General features: G+C 35.7%; 1 protein-coding gene across 1 annotated transcript; it reads left to right on the top strand.

Moving 5' to 3' along the window:
- Positions 1 to 11,794, top strand: pdzk1 (PDZ domain containing 1). The gene is made up of 9 exons (XM_088597316.1): positions 1 to 74; positions 4,557 to 4,765; positions 5,541 to 5,769; positions 6,171 to 6,307; positions 7,101 to 7,299; positions 7,435 to 7,631; positions 8,659 to 8,925; positions 9,585 to 9,926; positions 11,563 to 11,794. The coding sequence occupies exons 2-9, from the start codon at positions 4,559 to 4,561 to the stop codon at positions 11,611 to 11,613; spliced, it is 1,629 nt and encodes a 542-aa protein (XP_088453442.1). The 5' UTR covers positions 1 to 74; positions 4,557 to 4,558; the 3' UTR covers positions 11,614 to 11,794.
- Positions 11,795 to 14,359: the final 2,565 nt, after the last annotated feature.

A 14,359-nucleotide genomic window follows, 5' to 3' on the forward strand; every position in this document is an offset into this window, starting at 1 on the left:
TCCAGCGATGAGGAGATAACACCTGAAGGAAAGAAAGGGAAGACTCCCTTTGGATTGTACCTCCACAGCGACAGGTGAGTTTTGGCGATCTAAATTTAATCTAATAAATCTATTCTATTGAAAAAGAGGTCCAAATAAAAAACAAGTATAGGTGAAAGTATGATTTCTTTAAAAGTATAAAGTAGCTTATATTACACTGGATTTTATCTGTATTTGTTTTTATATAAATTTGTATAAATGTCTAGAATTTTGTAACGATCAGTAGTTGACCAACATGGTCACAGAAATGTACTGTAAATTTAATTGTCACTAGTTGGATGGTGATTTTTGTGCCCTTTGAATTAATACCATTGCTGCAAAAATAAGTTACTATATTTCATGGGAGAGAATAGAAATGTGTTGTAGATTGATTTGATCAAGATGAAATAGCAGTGAGCCAGAGAAAGTAAAAACGCAGAATTACAATTTAAAACTTCAAGGAACGTGAAGACCTGTGTGTTCAAAATGTGTATATAAATGTAGGTACATTTCTGTAAATAGCAAATGCAAACTTATTAAAACTTTGAGGCTAATTGTTTAATCTAACAATCTAACATCAATTTGTGTGATGATTGCTCTTCTCCTACCAAGTCTCTCCATTTTGTATTTATAGAGGTTTTAATGCTGAATGCTGAAAAGGTTTTTATATGTCCATAAAATATTTCAACTAAATGAATTTGCATTTTCTTTGTAGAGACAATGTTTTTCTAATATTTCTATCATTTTGTAATATTTTAAATTGGCTTGCTTTTAAACATGAAAACAAGAAAATCAAGAAATGTTTCCATAAAACATTTTAGATGAAAGGGGCATTGTATGTATTTCTGAAATCAGAAATGAAACTCTTGACATATGAACCAGTTCCTTAGGTATTTCTTTAGGAGTTTAGGAGAGAACCCCATTCACCAGAAAAATACAGTATCTCACAATAAAGACATGGATGTACTGTATGTATAGCTTATATTTACATCATGCTCCCACCACCAATAGATTTATTATTGTGGAACTGAAGGGCAGCTAGTCCTATCAAAGAGCTCAATCACCTGGTAACTTAAGAATTCCTAAGTTAATGATGAACAAGCCAAGGAATTTAATGTGAATCAGGTGATGTATGTGTCTAGTCAGCACATTTTGTTAATGCTAAACTTAATCTAGTCTCAAATGTATTGACTTTTGCCCAGCTATAAGATTATAATATTTAAATTTCTTTAGTACTGAACTTGGTGTGTGTCCAGAAAATTAAATACGCTCCATAAATTTATTTTTCTTTGTATTTAGTTATAAAAGTACCTTCTTTGTTGTAAGCTAATGTCTGGCACGGGAATTAGAGTATCATGACAACACAATTGAAAATTACATACAGTGTATTTCAGAAAATAAAAACATCTGTTGATATAAAACAGAGTAATCAAACGATATCATGTTGCTGTCTTTGCACTAAAGTCCTCATAGTCAGACTATGGGAGATGGCATAATAAATTACATTAAACATTGTTGGCATTATGTGAGGAATTACACTAAATATATTTTATTGGGCTTAAAAAAGAAAATAAACTTATTTCCACAGACATATTGCTTTATAACCTATTAATTCTTTATCATTACAATTTCAGTGGTACTAAATAGTATTCTGGCATTAGACATTCTTTAGAATGAATACATGAATTCCAATTGGAATATGAAAACAGTTCAACAAAGCAATGGCTTACCACTGGTTCTTTTAACAATAATTTTCAGCAATTGGATTGGATTTTGCAAAAAAAACAAGCTTTTAAGATTGTCAGTGGTGATGATGGCACCTTCTTGTCTGGTATTATCAGATGCCAGAGGCTAAGAAATGTGGGGCTCGATTAGTATCACGGTGGAAGACTTTTTAGGTAAATCACACTACTGATGTGATATACAGTAGTAGACTGGACGTTTTCCCCTAAAATAGAGTTTCCAAATTAATGCACCAGTGCAGTATATAGTAACAGTGGGCATTTTGCTGTAGGAAGAGTCATCTTTCATGTGAAGTGTTAAACCACTGTGCATACAGTGCCAAGAAAACGTTTGTGAGATCCCAGTATAATTAAGGGGTAATTGTTTTTTTTTTTACCAAGATACCTTTCTTTAATTGAAACCAGTCTTTCTCTTGTGTGTTCAACTTTTTTTATTCTGTAAACACAAAAAATGATCATACAAATAAAAACAAATTTCCCCCATAACCCCCTCCTATCCCAAGTCATTCTTGAATAAACAGAATGATTTAAATTTACCAGTTCAATGTTTTTTGAGACCCAGCAAAAAAAAATAATTAAGAAATTGTACTGTATGTAAAATAATGTTAATCCCTTGTTTATTTGGCTAAATGGTGTAATTAGACCAGGTGGTTAAATAATTGGTTACAAAAGACACAAATACTGAGTATAGGCGGCCTTGTCCTTGAGTATGGTCAGTCCTGCCCAAGAACTCCCCACCACGAGCATCCCAGAAAAATGAAAAACCCTCAAAAACGATCCAGCAAGTCACTCCAGTTAACAGAAAATCATCCAGTAAACCCTGAGTAACATCTACAGTTCTGCAGGCCTCTCTCAGTGCAGTGTGAATGTTCATGACTCACCTATCACAAAAACCTGAATTGGAATGACCAAGAAGAAACCATTTCTCCATAAAAAGAACATTTTCAACTCACAATCACAAAAGATGATCCAGAAGATGTATGCTCTCTGGATAAACAAATCAAAGGTTAAACTTTCTAGCCACAATGAGAACTGTTTTGTGTGGCAAAAAAGAAGCAAAGACATCCAACAGGAGAACCTCTTCCTGAGGTTGATGGAAGTAGGAGTATCACATGGTTTGTTCTGCGTTGCTACCTTGCAGTCCGGATGGTTTACTATCATTGAGGGAATCATTCATTCAGAGCTGTATCAGTAAATTCTGGAGGATAATATCAGGCCATCCTTTTCCCAGACAAAAGTATGTCATGCAGCAAGACAACTATCCTAAACATACAAGCTTGAGAAGAAGAAAATTTACAATTTGTATTGGCCAAGTCAATGGCCAACATGAGAGGACCTATAGTGAGTGGGTTATCGGAGTATAAAAAGCTACTGTACCCAGCCACACTGTTGGAGCTGACAACCTGGTTCCTTTCAAGAAAAGGCTCAATGGGATCCTTGGAAAAATTACTTACTAATAAGTTAGATGGGCTGATTGGCCCCCTCTTGGCGTAACTTTTCTTATGTTCTCAAGTTCATGCAATGAAATCCTCAGATTTCACCAACAAGCTAATACATTACACAAGCTAATACAACTGAGTGATAAATAATTTTAAAGGAGATGCCACTAGTTACTGAATCTAAGGGTTAGCATATTTATATATCCGGTTGGATCATTTGGTTAATTAATTACTAATTCTATTTATTTTTTCCACTGTTGATTAGTATTCATTCCATTTAAACTAAAATTTTGTTTAAAGTTAAGTGTAAGATTAAACAACAGAGCTGAGCTATTTTACGCAAACAGATGACAATAAAAAACAAGAGATACTGTGCCAATTGGGATTGTCTGACTGAAGGTCAGAGTTAACATTCTACAAGATACACTAATACTGTATATTTCTGAGTAAAACAGAGTTTGTTGTGATGTTTCTGGACAGTTCTCAAAATGTTGGAAGCATATATTTTCATTATGATTTTACAGTAGGTTATCTCCTCTAGATTTATCACTGTCAGAAAATGATGATATCAGTCAGAAAGGTTTGCTAAAACTACCCATGCAATAACTGCTAAGCAGAAGACAAAACTGTTAGAATACAAATACGAATCAGTGGTTTGCACAGGAAATCCTGTTGACATTTAGAATTACAATAGCTGCTTTGGGGCTTCATGTCTTCTGCAATAATGACCCACCTTGAGAGATGTTTACACTACAAAGCTTTTGTAGCACAGAAAAAGTAAAGTTCATCGTGTATCTATCATTTATAGTTACTAAAAAAACAAAACTTGCAGTCTCTTACAATTGAACAGCAATAGCAACTGCAGGCTACAGATCAGGCAAAGTTCTCTAGTGGAATAGTTAGTTATTGAATGCCACCATATATTGTAGACCCCATATGCAGTAGGAGAGGCACACAACCTTGGCTGTTCCAGTTAAGTCCATTGCATTTCTTTGTTCCAGCTTATCCTTAATGATCAAAATGATCTTCAGCACTTGGATCAGTTAAGGGTCAATTCAGAAACTAATTTGTTGGAATGTTCAAAGTACCGTAATGGCAAGGAATGAAAGGGTCCAGGTTGCCTACAGTACTTTTGCCAGACAGAGGTATTTCATATCACCATGCTCAAGTGAGTCTTGCTGAACAGGTGCTAGATTATAACGGTACATTGGACTTCATAGCAAACAGTCTACCTCTCGTTTCAGTTTTTTTATTTCATGCATGCTGCATTAATGAAGTTAAGTTTAAATCACACATTCAAAATTATGCATGAAAAAACAGAACCCTATATTCACAGCAGTTGGCTTGCATTTGCCAGAGATGGCCTCTTTTCAGCCACGAGTCATCAAACTTACCAAGAGTGAAGGCCAGACCTTCGGCTTCTTCCTGCGTGTGGAGTACGAAAAGGATGGGCATCTCATCCGCAACATTGAAAAGGGAGGTCCAGCTGAACAGGCAGGACTGAAAGATGGGGACCGAGTCCTGAGAGTCAATGGGAACTTTGTGGATGATATGGAACACTCAAGGGTATGCCTGTCATTGTATAATTTAAACCAAAACTCAGACTGCTGAAATTAGCTGCAATTTATGCTCCTTTGAAAATCCATTTTAAGACATACAGTAACAATTTAAAAAATATATATTTTCATCTCATTAGAAAAGAGTACACAGTATGTATAAAAGTCTAATACCAATTCTTTACCCATTATTATACCATTTTCCAGTCACTTTTTGGATGTGGTTGCATATACTAGAGACTAGAATTACATTGGAAACTAGAATTACACTGAGAATGGGAGCTCTTGGAAACTCCATAGATGTCTTCTGTAACCATAATTTGACTCTGCTGAATGAATATATTAAATACATATAAAAGAGTAGGACAACATAGTACAAAAGGGATAAAGCAAAGCATTTTTAAGTAAAACAATATATAGAAATGTTATTAGTTGTAATGAATATGACAAAATTGAAAAATACTGTATAAACAGTTATTTTCTTTGTACACCAACTTTCCCTTGTCACATTGCACTTAGTAAGGTCAAATCATAGCACGTGTTCAGACACAAGAAGTGCTAGTCAGATCCTTAACAAAGCTGTGATAGGCACGACATAACCTTTTATGGTTTATTTTATACTTTACACACTGCACAGTATGCACCACACTTGCTAGTACAGTTTAATATACTGTACATTATTGAACCATTGAAGTTACTAATGAATCTGATTTGCAATTACGCGAGCCAGCTTAGTTATACTACTTTTTAGGCTTTCTTTCTCTTTCTCCGCCATTCTCTACTAGGTAGTGGAGTTAATTAAAGAAAGTGGGCTATGTGTCACATTTCATGTCCTGGATGAGGTCTCCTATGACAATGCAAAATTCAGCAATATAAGCCTGTCTGAGACAGAGCTGTCCAAGCCATCAAAACCTCCAATGATGAATGGGGTGGCAGCGTCATCTCTGAAACCCAAACTGTGCTTTCTGGTGAAGACAAATGATGGTTTTGGATTTTCCTTGAAATCTACTAAAGGTGAGTGTTTGTAAAATTATTAGGGTCTGTTAGCTGACACAATATGTTTACAGAGGATGTGACATGTACTTTGTCCAACGATTAATGCTGTTTTCTTAATAATAATCAGCAGCTGTAAACTGCTTTAATATCCTTTATGTGATGCTTTTTTCTGTGTTAATGAATGCTTATATGGTAATAATAGGGTACCATAATACCATAATAAAATATACAAATAAGCTGAAACTAAATGTTTTAGAGACCTTTATCGTGAAACTGTAATAACAAAGACTTTTATACTAAGCATCTTTTGGTATTTCAGGGATTGCACATTACACACTGAATTACATAGGGACCAAAAATGACAATATCCTGCTGTTAAGTACTTTTTTTATTCACGGTGATTTTGTGCTTGTACAAAGGGTATCAGGGGATGTTCATGACAGATGTGAATCCTTCCGGAGCTGCAGAAAAAGCTGGCGTCAAAAACAATGATCGTCTCATCGAACTTAATGGTGAAAATATAGAGAGCTGCACTCATGATCAGATTGCTGCCAAGGTATTCCAATATATCTTAAGTTTTGTACTGTGCTTAGAAGAGTACAGCATGGTTTAACTTTAACATTGAAGTTTAGCATTGCCAGCAGCTTATCACCCTGCAACTCACAACTGGTAACCCACTGAAGCTAAGCGGGTGTAAGCCTGGTCAGTATCTAGATGGGAGGTCTAAGGCTGGAAGACATGTTAATGGGGCCAACAGGAGGCACTTACCTTGAGGTCTGTGTGGGTCCTAATGCCCCAGTATAGTCACAGGGACACGATACTGTAAAAAGGCACCATCCTTTGGATAAGATGTAGAACCGAGGTCCAGACTTTCTGTGGTCATTTAAAATCCCAGGGTGTTTCTTGAAAAGAGTAGGGGTGCTACCCTAGCATCCTGGCCAAATTTCCCATTGGCTTTTACCAATCATGGCCTCCCAATAATCCCCATCTATAAATTGGCTTCATCACTCTGTTCTCCACCCTACTGATAGCTGATGAGTGGTGAGCGTACTGGTGCTCCATGGCTGCCATTGCATCATCCAGGTCCCCTTTACCTGTAAAGCACTTTGAATGGAGTGTCTAGGAAAAACACTATATAAGTGTAAGGAATTATTATTATTAGCATCGCTTTAGTGAAGTTTGAGTTTTTCCTGAGAGGTGGTTGAATTTTTTTTTACAAAACAAGCAAACAAGACCTAGCCAAGGTTATAACTCATAATCTTTGAGCTAACCTGAATCAATATGGAAAGAAGTCCACAGGATATCCCGATCCTGACACCGTGTTTTCAATGGAATCGTTGTTACTGTAGGTGAAGGACTCTGGCAACACTGTCATGTTCTTGCTTGTGGATGAAGAGACAGACAGATATTATAAAAACAACAAGAAACTGAAGCTGGGAGCAAGTCTGGCAACTGTAAAACATCTTCCACATAAACCACGTATCACTGAACTGACCCCAGGTCCTGACGGCTATGGTTATTACCTAAGGACTGGGAAAAATCAATCAGGTAGGCACAGTATCTAAATGATTTGGCTTTGTTATAATCTGATAGGATATAAAATGACTTTAGATTTTTGTTATCAATTCTGAGTATAGACAATATGAAGCACTTCCTTTTAATTAACCACCTTCTTTGCTATAGGCCACTTTATTAAAGATATAGATCCAGGAAGCCCAGCAGAAAAAGGCGGTCTGAAAGAACTGGATCGTTTGGTGGCTGTAAATGGAGAACCTGTAGATTCCTTAGAGCACGAAGAAGTAGTGGAGAAGATAAGACTTTGTGGAATGAAGTGTACTATGATGGTTGTGGATGAAGAAACACACAGAATGTATATGATGGTAATTACGTTTTTACATCATTAAAGGTTTCAGTAAGAAAATAATAGCTTTTACTTTTTTTCTGCAGGAATTCTTGTCTTGTTTAAAGATACACATAAAAAATTAAAACACAGGACCACTTTCAAAACTTTTATCTCCACTGCCTTACTGTGCCTTACTGCCTTGTTAGCACAACCTGTCTGGTTAAGAGAATGATAACCTGATAATATGGAAGAATCTGTGAGAAACTGCAAAAGGACCCCATTAGTCAAATCAGAATTCTTAATTGCAGATTTTAAATTCAGTATGTCTCATATTATTCATCTTTAATCTGATGGAAACTTCATAGGCTTCTGAAGTCCGGAGACATAAGTACTTGATCTTGTGATCAGGAATTCCCCATTGAGAAGCAGAGGAAGTTGTGCTGATCCAAAATGAACAGACAGAAAAATCACAGTGATGAATCTTATCAACTCTGAAAAGATGCAGGAACCAGTGCCCAATCACTCTTTCTTCATTTTCATAGATGAAAAGCCAAACAGCATGGCTAATCAAGATAACTGTGATTAATAGTAAGAGTGGAGAGGTTTGTTAGGGGTCATTCCTTGTTTAGTCTATTTTAAACTAATAAATATACCTTGCTCTCATTGGTCAGTTTTGCTTCTTTTAACTTTAAGAAAAGTGATTGTGCCATTGGAAGTGAAATAAAAGTGTGAGGTTGTGAAGTTTGACTACAAAATTCCAGTAACAGTTGTCATAAGGTAATTTCTTGTCTACACTGAGCATCTAGAGTGATGGGATGGTGTAGGTAAGACATGGTAGCCAGGAATCGGTGATCCACTATTGAATAATCGTGAGAATTCCAGAATGAGGTGAGAAATGTTTTGAAACAACTGAGTTTCTCTTGAGATAAGGAGGTGCAAAAGTGAGAATCCAAAATAATCCCCAGAAATTTGCTGTATTATTAAGAATTTAATAAATGGTAAGTATTCGGTGTCAGAAATTTCCTGTAGTAGTTACTGTATGTCTCTGCTACTATTTTAATCAGGGAGGGGTTTCTCCTATGCAGTACTGGGAGGAAGTAAAGGATTCCTACAGTTATGCTCCAGCACCTGTCCCAGCCATTCCCCAACAGGCAGAGGAGTCAGCATCTGTACCAGCCATTCCTGTGGAGAATCCCACACCAGAAGCACCTTTAGCCATTCAAGAGCGGGAAGACTACAAACCTAAACTCTGCAAATTGGAGAAGAGCCCTACTGGGTTTGGTTTCCACCTAAATGCAATCCAAGGAGTACCAGGACAGTTCTTCAAGGAGGTAATGCCTATTCAGAGTTGTAGGCAAAATAATGCAAATAACACTTTTCAGTTAGGACCATACAATAGTGCAATTCATCACAGAGCAAGCACACCAGGTATTGGTGTTTACTGAAATCTATACAAAAGTTTAGAATAAGTGAAATCCCTTAATATGATAAGAATTCAAAACAAAAACACAGTTTGATGCATTAATGTTGTGTCTTTGAACATTACCAAGATACACCCTGATGCAATAGTGTGATGAAACTAAATATACTGTAGTCACCAAAAATGTAGCCATTCACTGCAGATATTTTCTTACACATTTTGAATAGGTTAGTTTGATTTGATATTCACAACAAATCAAAACTACTATGTGGTGTTCAAATAAATGTTGATGCTGATTGAAAGTAGTTTGGTCAAATTGTTGTATTGTGAGCTAAAGTTCTTTTGTTTATTATCTGCAGTATAGTTTAGTATATTTTCACAGATCCATCCACATCATTATAGTACTGTAAAGTCATAACTTTATGGACTTTGCATAATTTGCTGTTCTTGTGCAATTTCTGAGATTCACGGTAGATTGTTTCTTTAGGTAATTCTCTACATACTTCTGTTCAAATCGATGTAGCCAGTTGACTGAGGCATGACATTGTCTATAATTCCTACTGTCTGTAGGTGGTGGAGGGAGGGCCTGCCGACAGAGCTGGCCTGAAGGATGATGATGTTTTGATTGAGGTGAATGGAGTGAATATTGAGAACAGTAACCACAATGAGGTGGTGGAGATGATCAGGAATAGTGGCAATAATCTGGAAGTGCTGGTGGCTGAGAAAGAAGCATACGACTACTTCAGAGCCAAACAGATTCCCATCACTACTCTCCTGCTGGGGATATCAATGATAGAGGCAGCTCATGACCAGCCTAAGCCAGAAGAGTCCCAAGAAGAAGAAAAAGAAAGGGAAGATGAAACGTGTAAAAGGCCAGATACTCCACCCAGTCAGGCAGAGACCAGAGATCGGGTGAGTGCTCCTACTGTTCTAATACCATCCTTTTCTGATACATGAAACAAAGACTTATTGGAGGGCAAGTTTTTAACAGGTCAGGTACAAAAGCCAACCCATCTAATGAAAAGATAAGGTCACTTTATTGACCACATACAACTTCTTGCATTAGGAATTTGTCTTTTTCACATACACCAGCTTGCTCTCCATGAGACACACAGACAGGGAGAGAAGCTTGGAGTCAGAGCAAAGGGTCAGCCATTTATAAAGCACCCCTGGAGTAGCTGCGGTTAAGAGCCTTGCTCAGGGGTAGGATTCCTCTGCCAGCTGCGGGATTTGAGTCGGCAACCTTCCAGCCACAGGCACAGATCCACCGCCCTGTCCCCAAGGGATACCCTCGCCCATATGGGGATTGAACCCGCAACCTTGCCGTTATCAGCACCATTTACTACTACTACTGTAATTTTGTGATGCTGACTGGTTAAAGAATAAAGGGAGTAAGAGTTTTTTCCCAATACAATGACTGTGAAGCTTAATAGTGTTAAACTGATGACAAAGAGTCTATGATTCTTAAATGTGCATGTCTCTCTTTATTACTGTATATCTTAGCAAAAACCCTTGTTGCTTTAGTTCTCTTCATTGTTGGGAAGCTGTTTCTGGAAAAATAAGTGCAAATGCCAATGCACAGTAAAACCCAAGTTGGCACCTCTCACCAAGATGTTTGCCAAATATAGGAGACCTAAGGCAGAATGGGTTTTTGCTTTAGTTGCTGAATTAAGTTGCCATGGAAGCACACCACTTGTTAAGACATTAGGCCTTAACTTTTGCAAATTTTAGTGAAGCAGGAACTCCATTGCTTAATCCAATGATTAGGAAATGAAACAGAATCGAACTCATTGGCTGTTCTTCTGAAGTGTACAATAGTTGTTTTGCCTGAAACAAAAAGTACATTGTAGTGTTTTTAGATGTGAAACTTTCATCGTAGTGACCTTCAGATGTGAGTTTTCTTAAAAACTGGCAGTAATGTTTTTGCATAAGCAGAAAACATATATAAGAATATATAAAAGAAGAAATAATTTTTTTCAGATTATTTTACTTTGCAATACCTGGCCCAGATCTTTAGCTGTAAGCTATAAAGTAAACTGATTTAATTAGTATCCACCACTTTTAAAGCGCATGTTAATGTATATTTTCTCTTATTATATGGAGTACAGTTTTTTTGTATTACATGTACTGTATATGTACAGTTTTATATTCTCATACTGAATGAATTATAAAGAGCTGTCAAAAGATTTTAAACGTGAAATAAAGAAAAGCCTATAAAAGGAATTCCCTTTGGCTTTAGACTACAATACATCTGCTCAGAAAGAAAAGGAAGTGATGATTAATATTGGTCACGGTCCTTTGTGTATTTTGGTCCATCCCCTTAGTTAAAGCCCAGGAGATGTGACATGTTGGCTTTGGCATTTTCATTTTATAGTAAGGAGATTCACCTTTCAACTCCACACTAGAAATCAACCTGAGCTTCTTCTTAGAATAAGTCTTTGAACCGGACTAATTATTATCAAAATTAATTAATTTAATTTTAATTTTAATTTGCCAAAATAATATTATTTGATAAGAACAAGCTAAATGTGTTTTTTTTCTTTCATAGTCCTGCTCATCTTCGTCATCGTCATCATCTAGTGAAGATGAAAAGTTTTGAAGACGACAGAATTCTGCTGTTTCAGATTTGGCTGTTTAGAAGTGGGATTTCATCAGTTTTGAACAGCATTCTGGATGTCAATAGAACATTATGCAAACAAAGTCTAATAATTTTTAAAATTATTGTATAGTAAAGAGCAGAGCTCAGAAATAATAATAAAAAAGGCATCCATAATATATAACTCTTAATGTTTAGTATTTTATTTTGATATCATTAGTAGTAATATTTTAAAAATACTCCAGATATCTGTGTTGCCACATACTGTAATTTTTAGATTACAGCCCAAGAGCTCCACTGAAATGTTTTCCGTATTTCAGGTTCAGTATTTTCTCACCTGTATCTGCATATACTGGACACACCAATAAAGTCAACCTACATGTAAAGAAGACAGTAAACACAGAACATAGACCCCCCTCCCCCCATAAAAAAAAAGATTATACATCAAGCACATTTCAACACTTACTTAAAATATATTAGTTCAGTAGTCTGGTTAAATTCTAATTAAGAGACAGAGATCTCCTTCTGAAGAAAACATAGTGTTGAGTATTAGAGACCTGTTCCGACTTAATGCCAAAACATTGTTAGGCCCTTATACTGTACCTCTCTATGTCACTATATCCAAACAAACACGAATTAAATACTTTGGGAAGATTTCTACATGACTCACCCAACAATTGGAAGATGATTTGGTAGCAGAAAAGAGCATAACTGTGCAATCCTATAAAACTTTCCTTGCAACTTACATCTTCTTACGTCTACTTATGAAAGTCTTTGCAATAACTGTAGTGACTAGAATTTTATTGCCTTAGCGTTTTCCAGAGAGAAATGATTGAAGACAATGTCCATTCCATATGAAATGTTTAATTGTGCATGGTACACAGAATGCATGGTATCTAGATGATTTCAGTGTAATGTAAATTTTTTGGTTAATTTGAAATTTACTATTTTCAGTTCTAAATTACACACCATGCATATAACAGCAAATGAGGTCAAGTGTCAGTCTGTTCTCAGCCCATTTAATAACAAAAATGTTTCACGCAATTGACCAAACCACATCCTGTTTCCCCAACTATTGAGACACGACAGAAATGTGTTATAGAAATAAAACAAAACAATAGTGCTAAGAAATGTATCAGGAAACAGTATGAATGTGTTTTTTCTTTTAAAACTATATAATGCCCTTTAGTACAATTTCTTCTAATCGTCTGCAGTAAATATAAACTTATCCTAATGACTATTATGCCAACATGAAATGCATCTTATTGGGTTTTTACACCAAGGCCTGAATTAATGGGCTAATTCATCCTTTTTAGAAGTACTGTACATGCACTCAGTTCTTTGGAAATGTTAATTAAAATATGACATAACATTTAAAAAATAAAATGTATTAAAAAATAAAATGTATTATTTAAATGTTAACAAAATAATAACTTATTTCTTTGGGAACATTATAATATGCCACGTTAAGTAAAAATACTATTCTGTCAAGTCTTCTGTAGTCAGTAAACACTCCAGAGCTGTTTGATGTTAATTATTCTGAGGACACTTCTCAGGAACCTGTACTTTTCCACACACGTCCAAAGCTTTTTGCTCCATTCCACTCTTTAATTTTCCTAACTTTAAACTAAATCCAGCATTTTTCCATGTTTTTCAATTGCCCCTGAAAATGAAGAATAACCATTACCTTAACAAAAAAAGCTTTCAAATTCACTTATCACTGATCCTTGTACTTTGAGAAAGTGCAAATGTCTGCTTTATGATAGCACACATAGAAAGTTAATAGGCAAATAAATTACTAGCTCTAAATATGACAGACTTAGTTTAAGACTGGACAAAGAGCAGAATGTATTTTAAGTAACAGAAAAAAATATTTTTATAATGCTGGTGAGTGCTGACTTGTTTCTTGAAACTGAGTGGATATTACATCTGAGTAATTATATTTTATAACAATCAGCTTATTCATTTGTCATCAAAATTAAATGTACTTAGTACTCGGTTAATTATAATAGTTCAAAGGAAGTCATGATGTTTTTCCATGAAATCAGCAACTTTATTTACCATTTATTTTATATTACACTCCAAACATTTTTAAATGCATACATTAAATATAAGATATATCACTGGACACGTGTTGCTTTATATCAACATTATAAGCTGGGTTTCTTTCTTGCAAAATGTCCACCAAAAATTGTCTAGATTCCAATCAAGATAAAGTTTGTTGTGCACAATCGCCCTCAAGGACATGCATGTCTAAGATGTTATTTTGCTGCTCACGTCCCAGTAAATAATAACCAGTTTTCAATTAGTTTGGCTCAACACTGCATTCTGGAAAATGTACAGAGAAGAGATAAAAAGGAAATAAATGCATCCTGCAAGACATGCACCGCCATGCTACTGACTGCTGTCTCTCATTATGAGATCACAGTGTCGATGGCAGAGCAGGAACATCAAAGTGAGGAGAGACATAAGCTAGCAGGTTTCTGACAAATGTCAAATGTCATTGTTGCACAAAAAGTATTTCATGGTCAAGTTAAAAGTATACAATCCCAGTAACTCTCTACCGATATTGTGCCACAATTCGGTATTCATACATTCATACTAAGCCAGAGCTATAGCCAAGATTCAAACCAGTCATCTCTGACCTATTGAATGCAGCCATCATTTTGAACGTATGCTCGATGATCCATTCAGAAGCTCTCAATATCTTTTAAAATACATTTATCCTTATTTGCACCCCGAAGAATAA

Source organism: Lepisosteus platostomus, chromosome 2 (assembly GCF_059453375.1).
Source record: "Lepisosteus platostomus isolate fLepPlt1 chromosome 2, fLepPlt1.hap1, whole genome shotgun sequence".
Classification (NCBI taxonomy): domain Eukaryota; kingdom Metazoa; phylum Chordata; class Actinopteri; order Semionotiformes; family Lepisosteidae; genus Lepisosteus; species Lepisosteus platostomus.

What these genes read in the sequence shown, in the direction of transcription:
- pdzk1 (XM_088597316.1), top strand. Translation starts at nt 4,559, where the DNA reads ATGGCCTCTTTTCAGCCACGAGTCATCAAACTTACCAAGAGTGAAGGC. An exon ending in CAGGACAGTTCTTCAAGGAG is followed by an intron (nt 8,926 to 9,584) that starts GTAATGCCTATT and finishes TACTGTCTGTAG; the next exon opens with GTGGTGGAGGGAGGGCCTGC. An exon ending in AGGCAGAGACCAGAGATCGG is followed by an intron (nt 9,927 to 11,562) that starts GTGAGTGCTCCT and finishes TTTCTTTCATAG; the next exon opens with TCCTGCTCATCTTCGTCATC.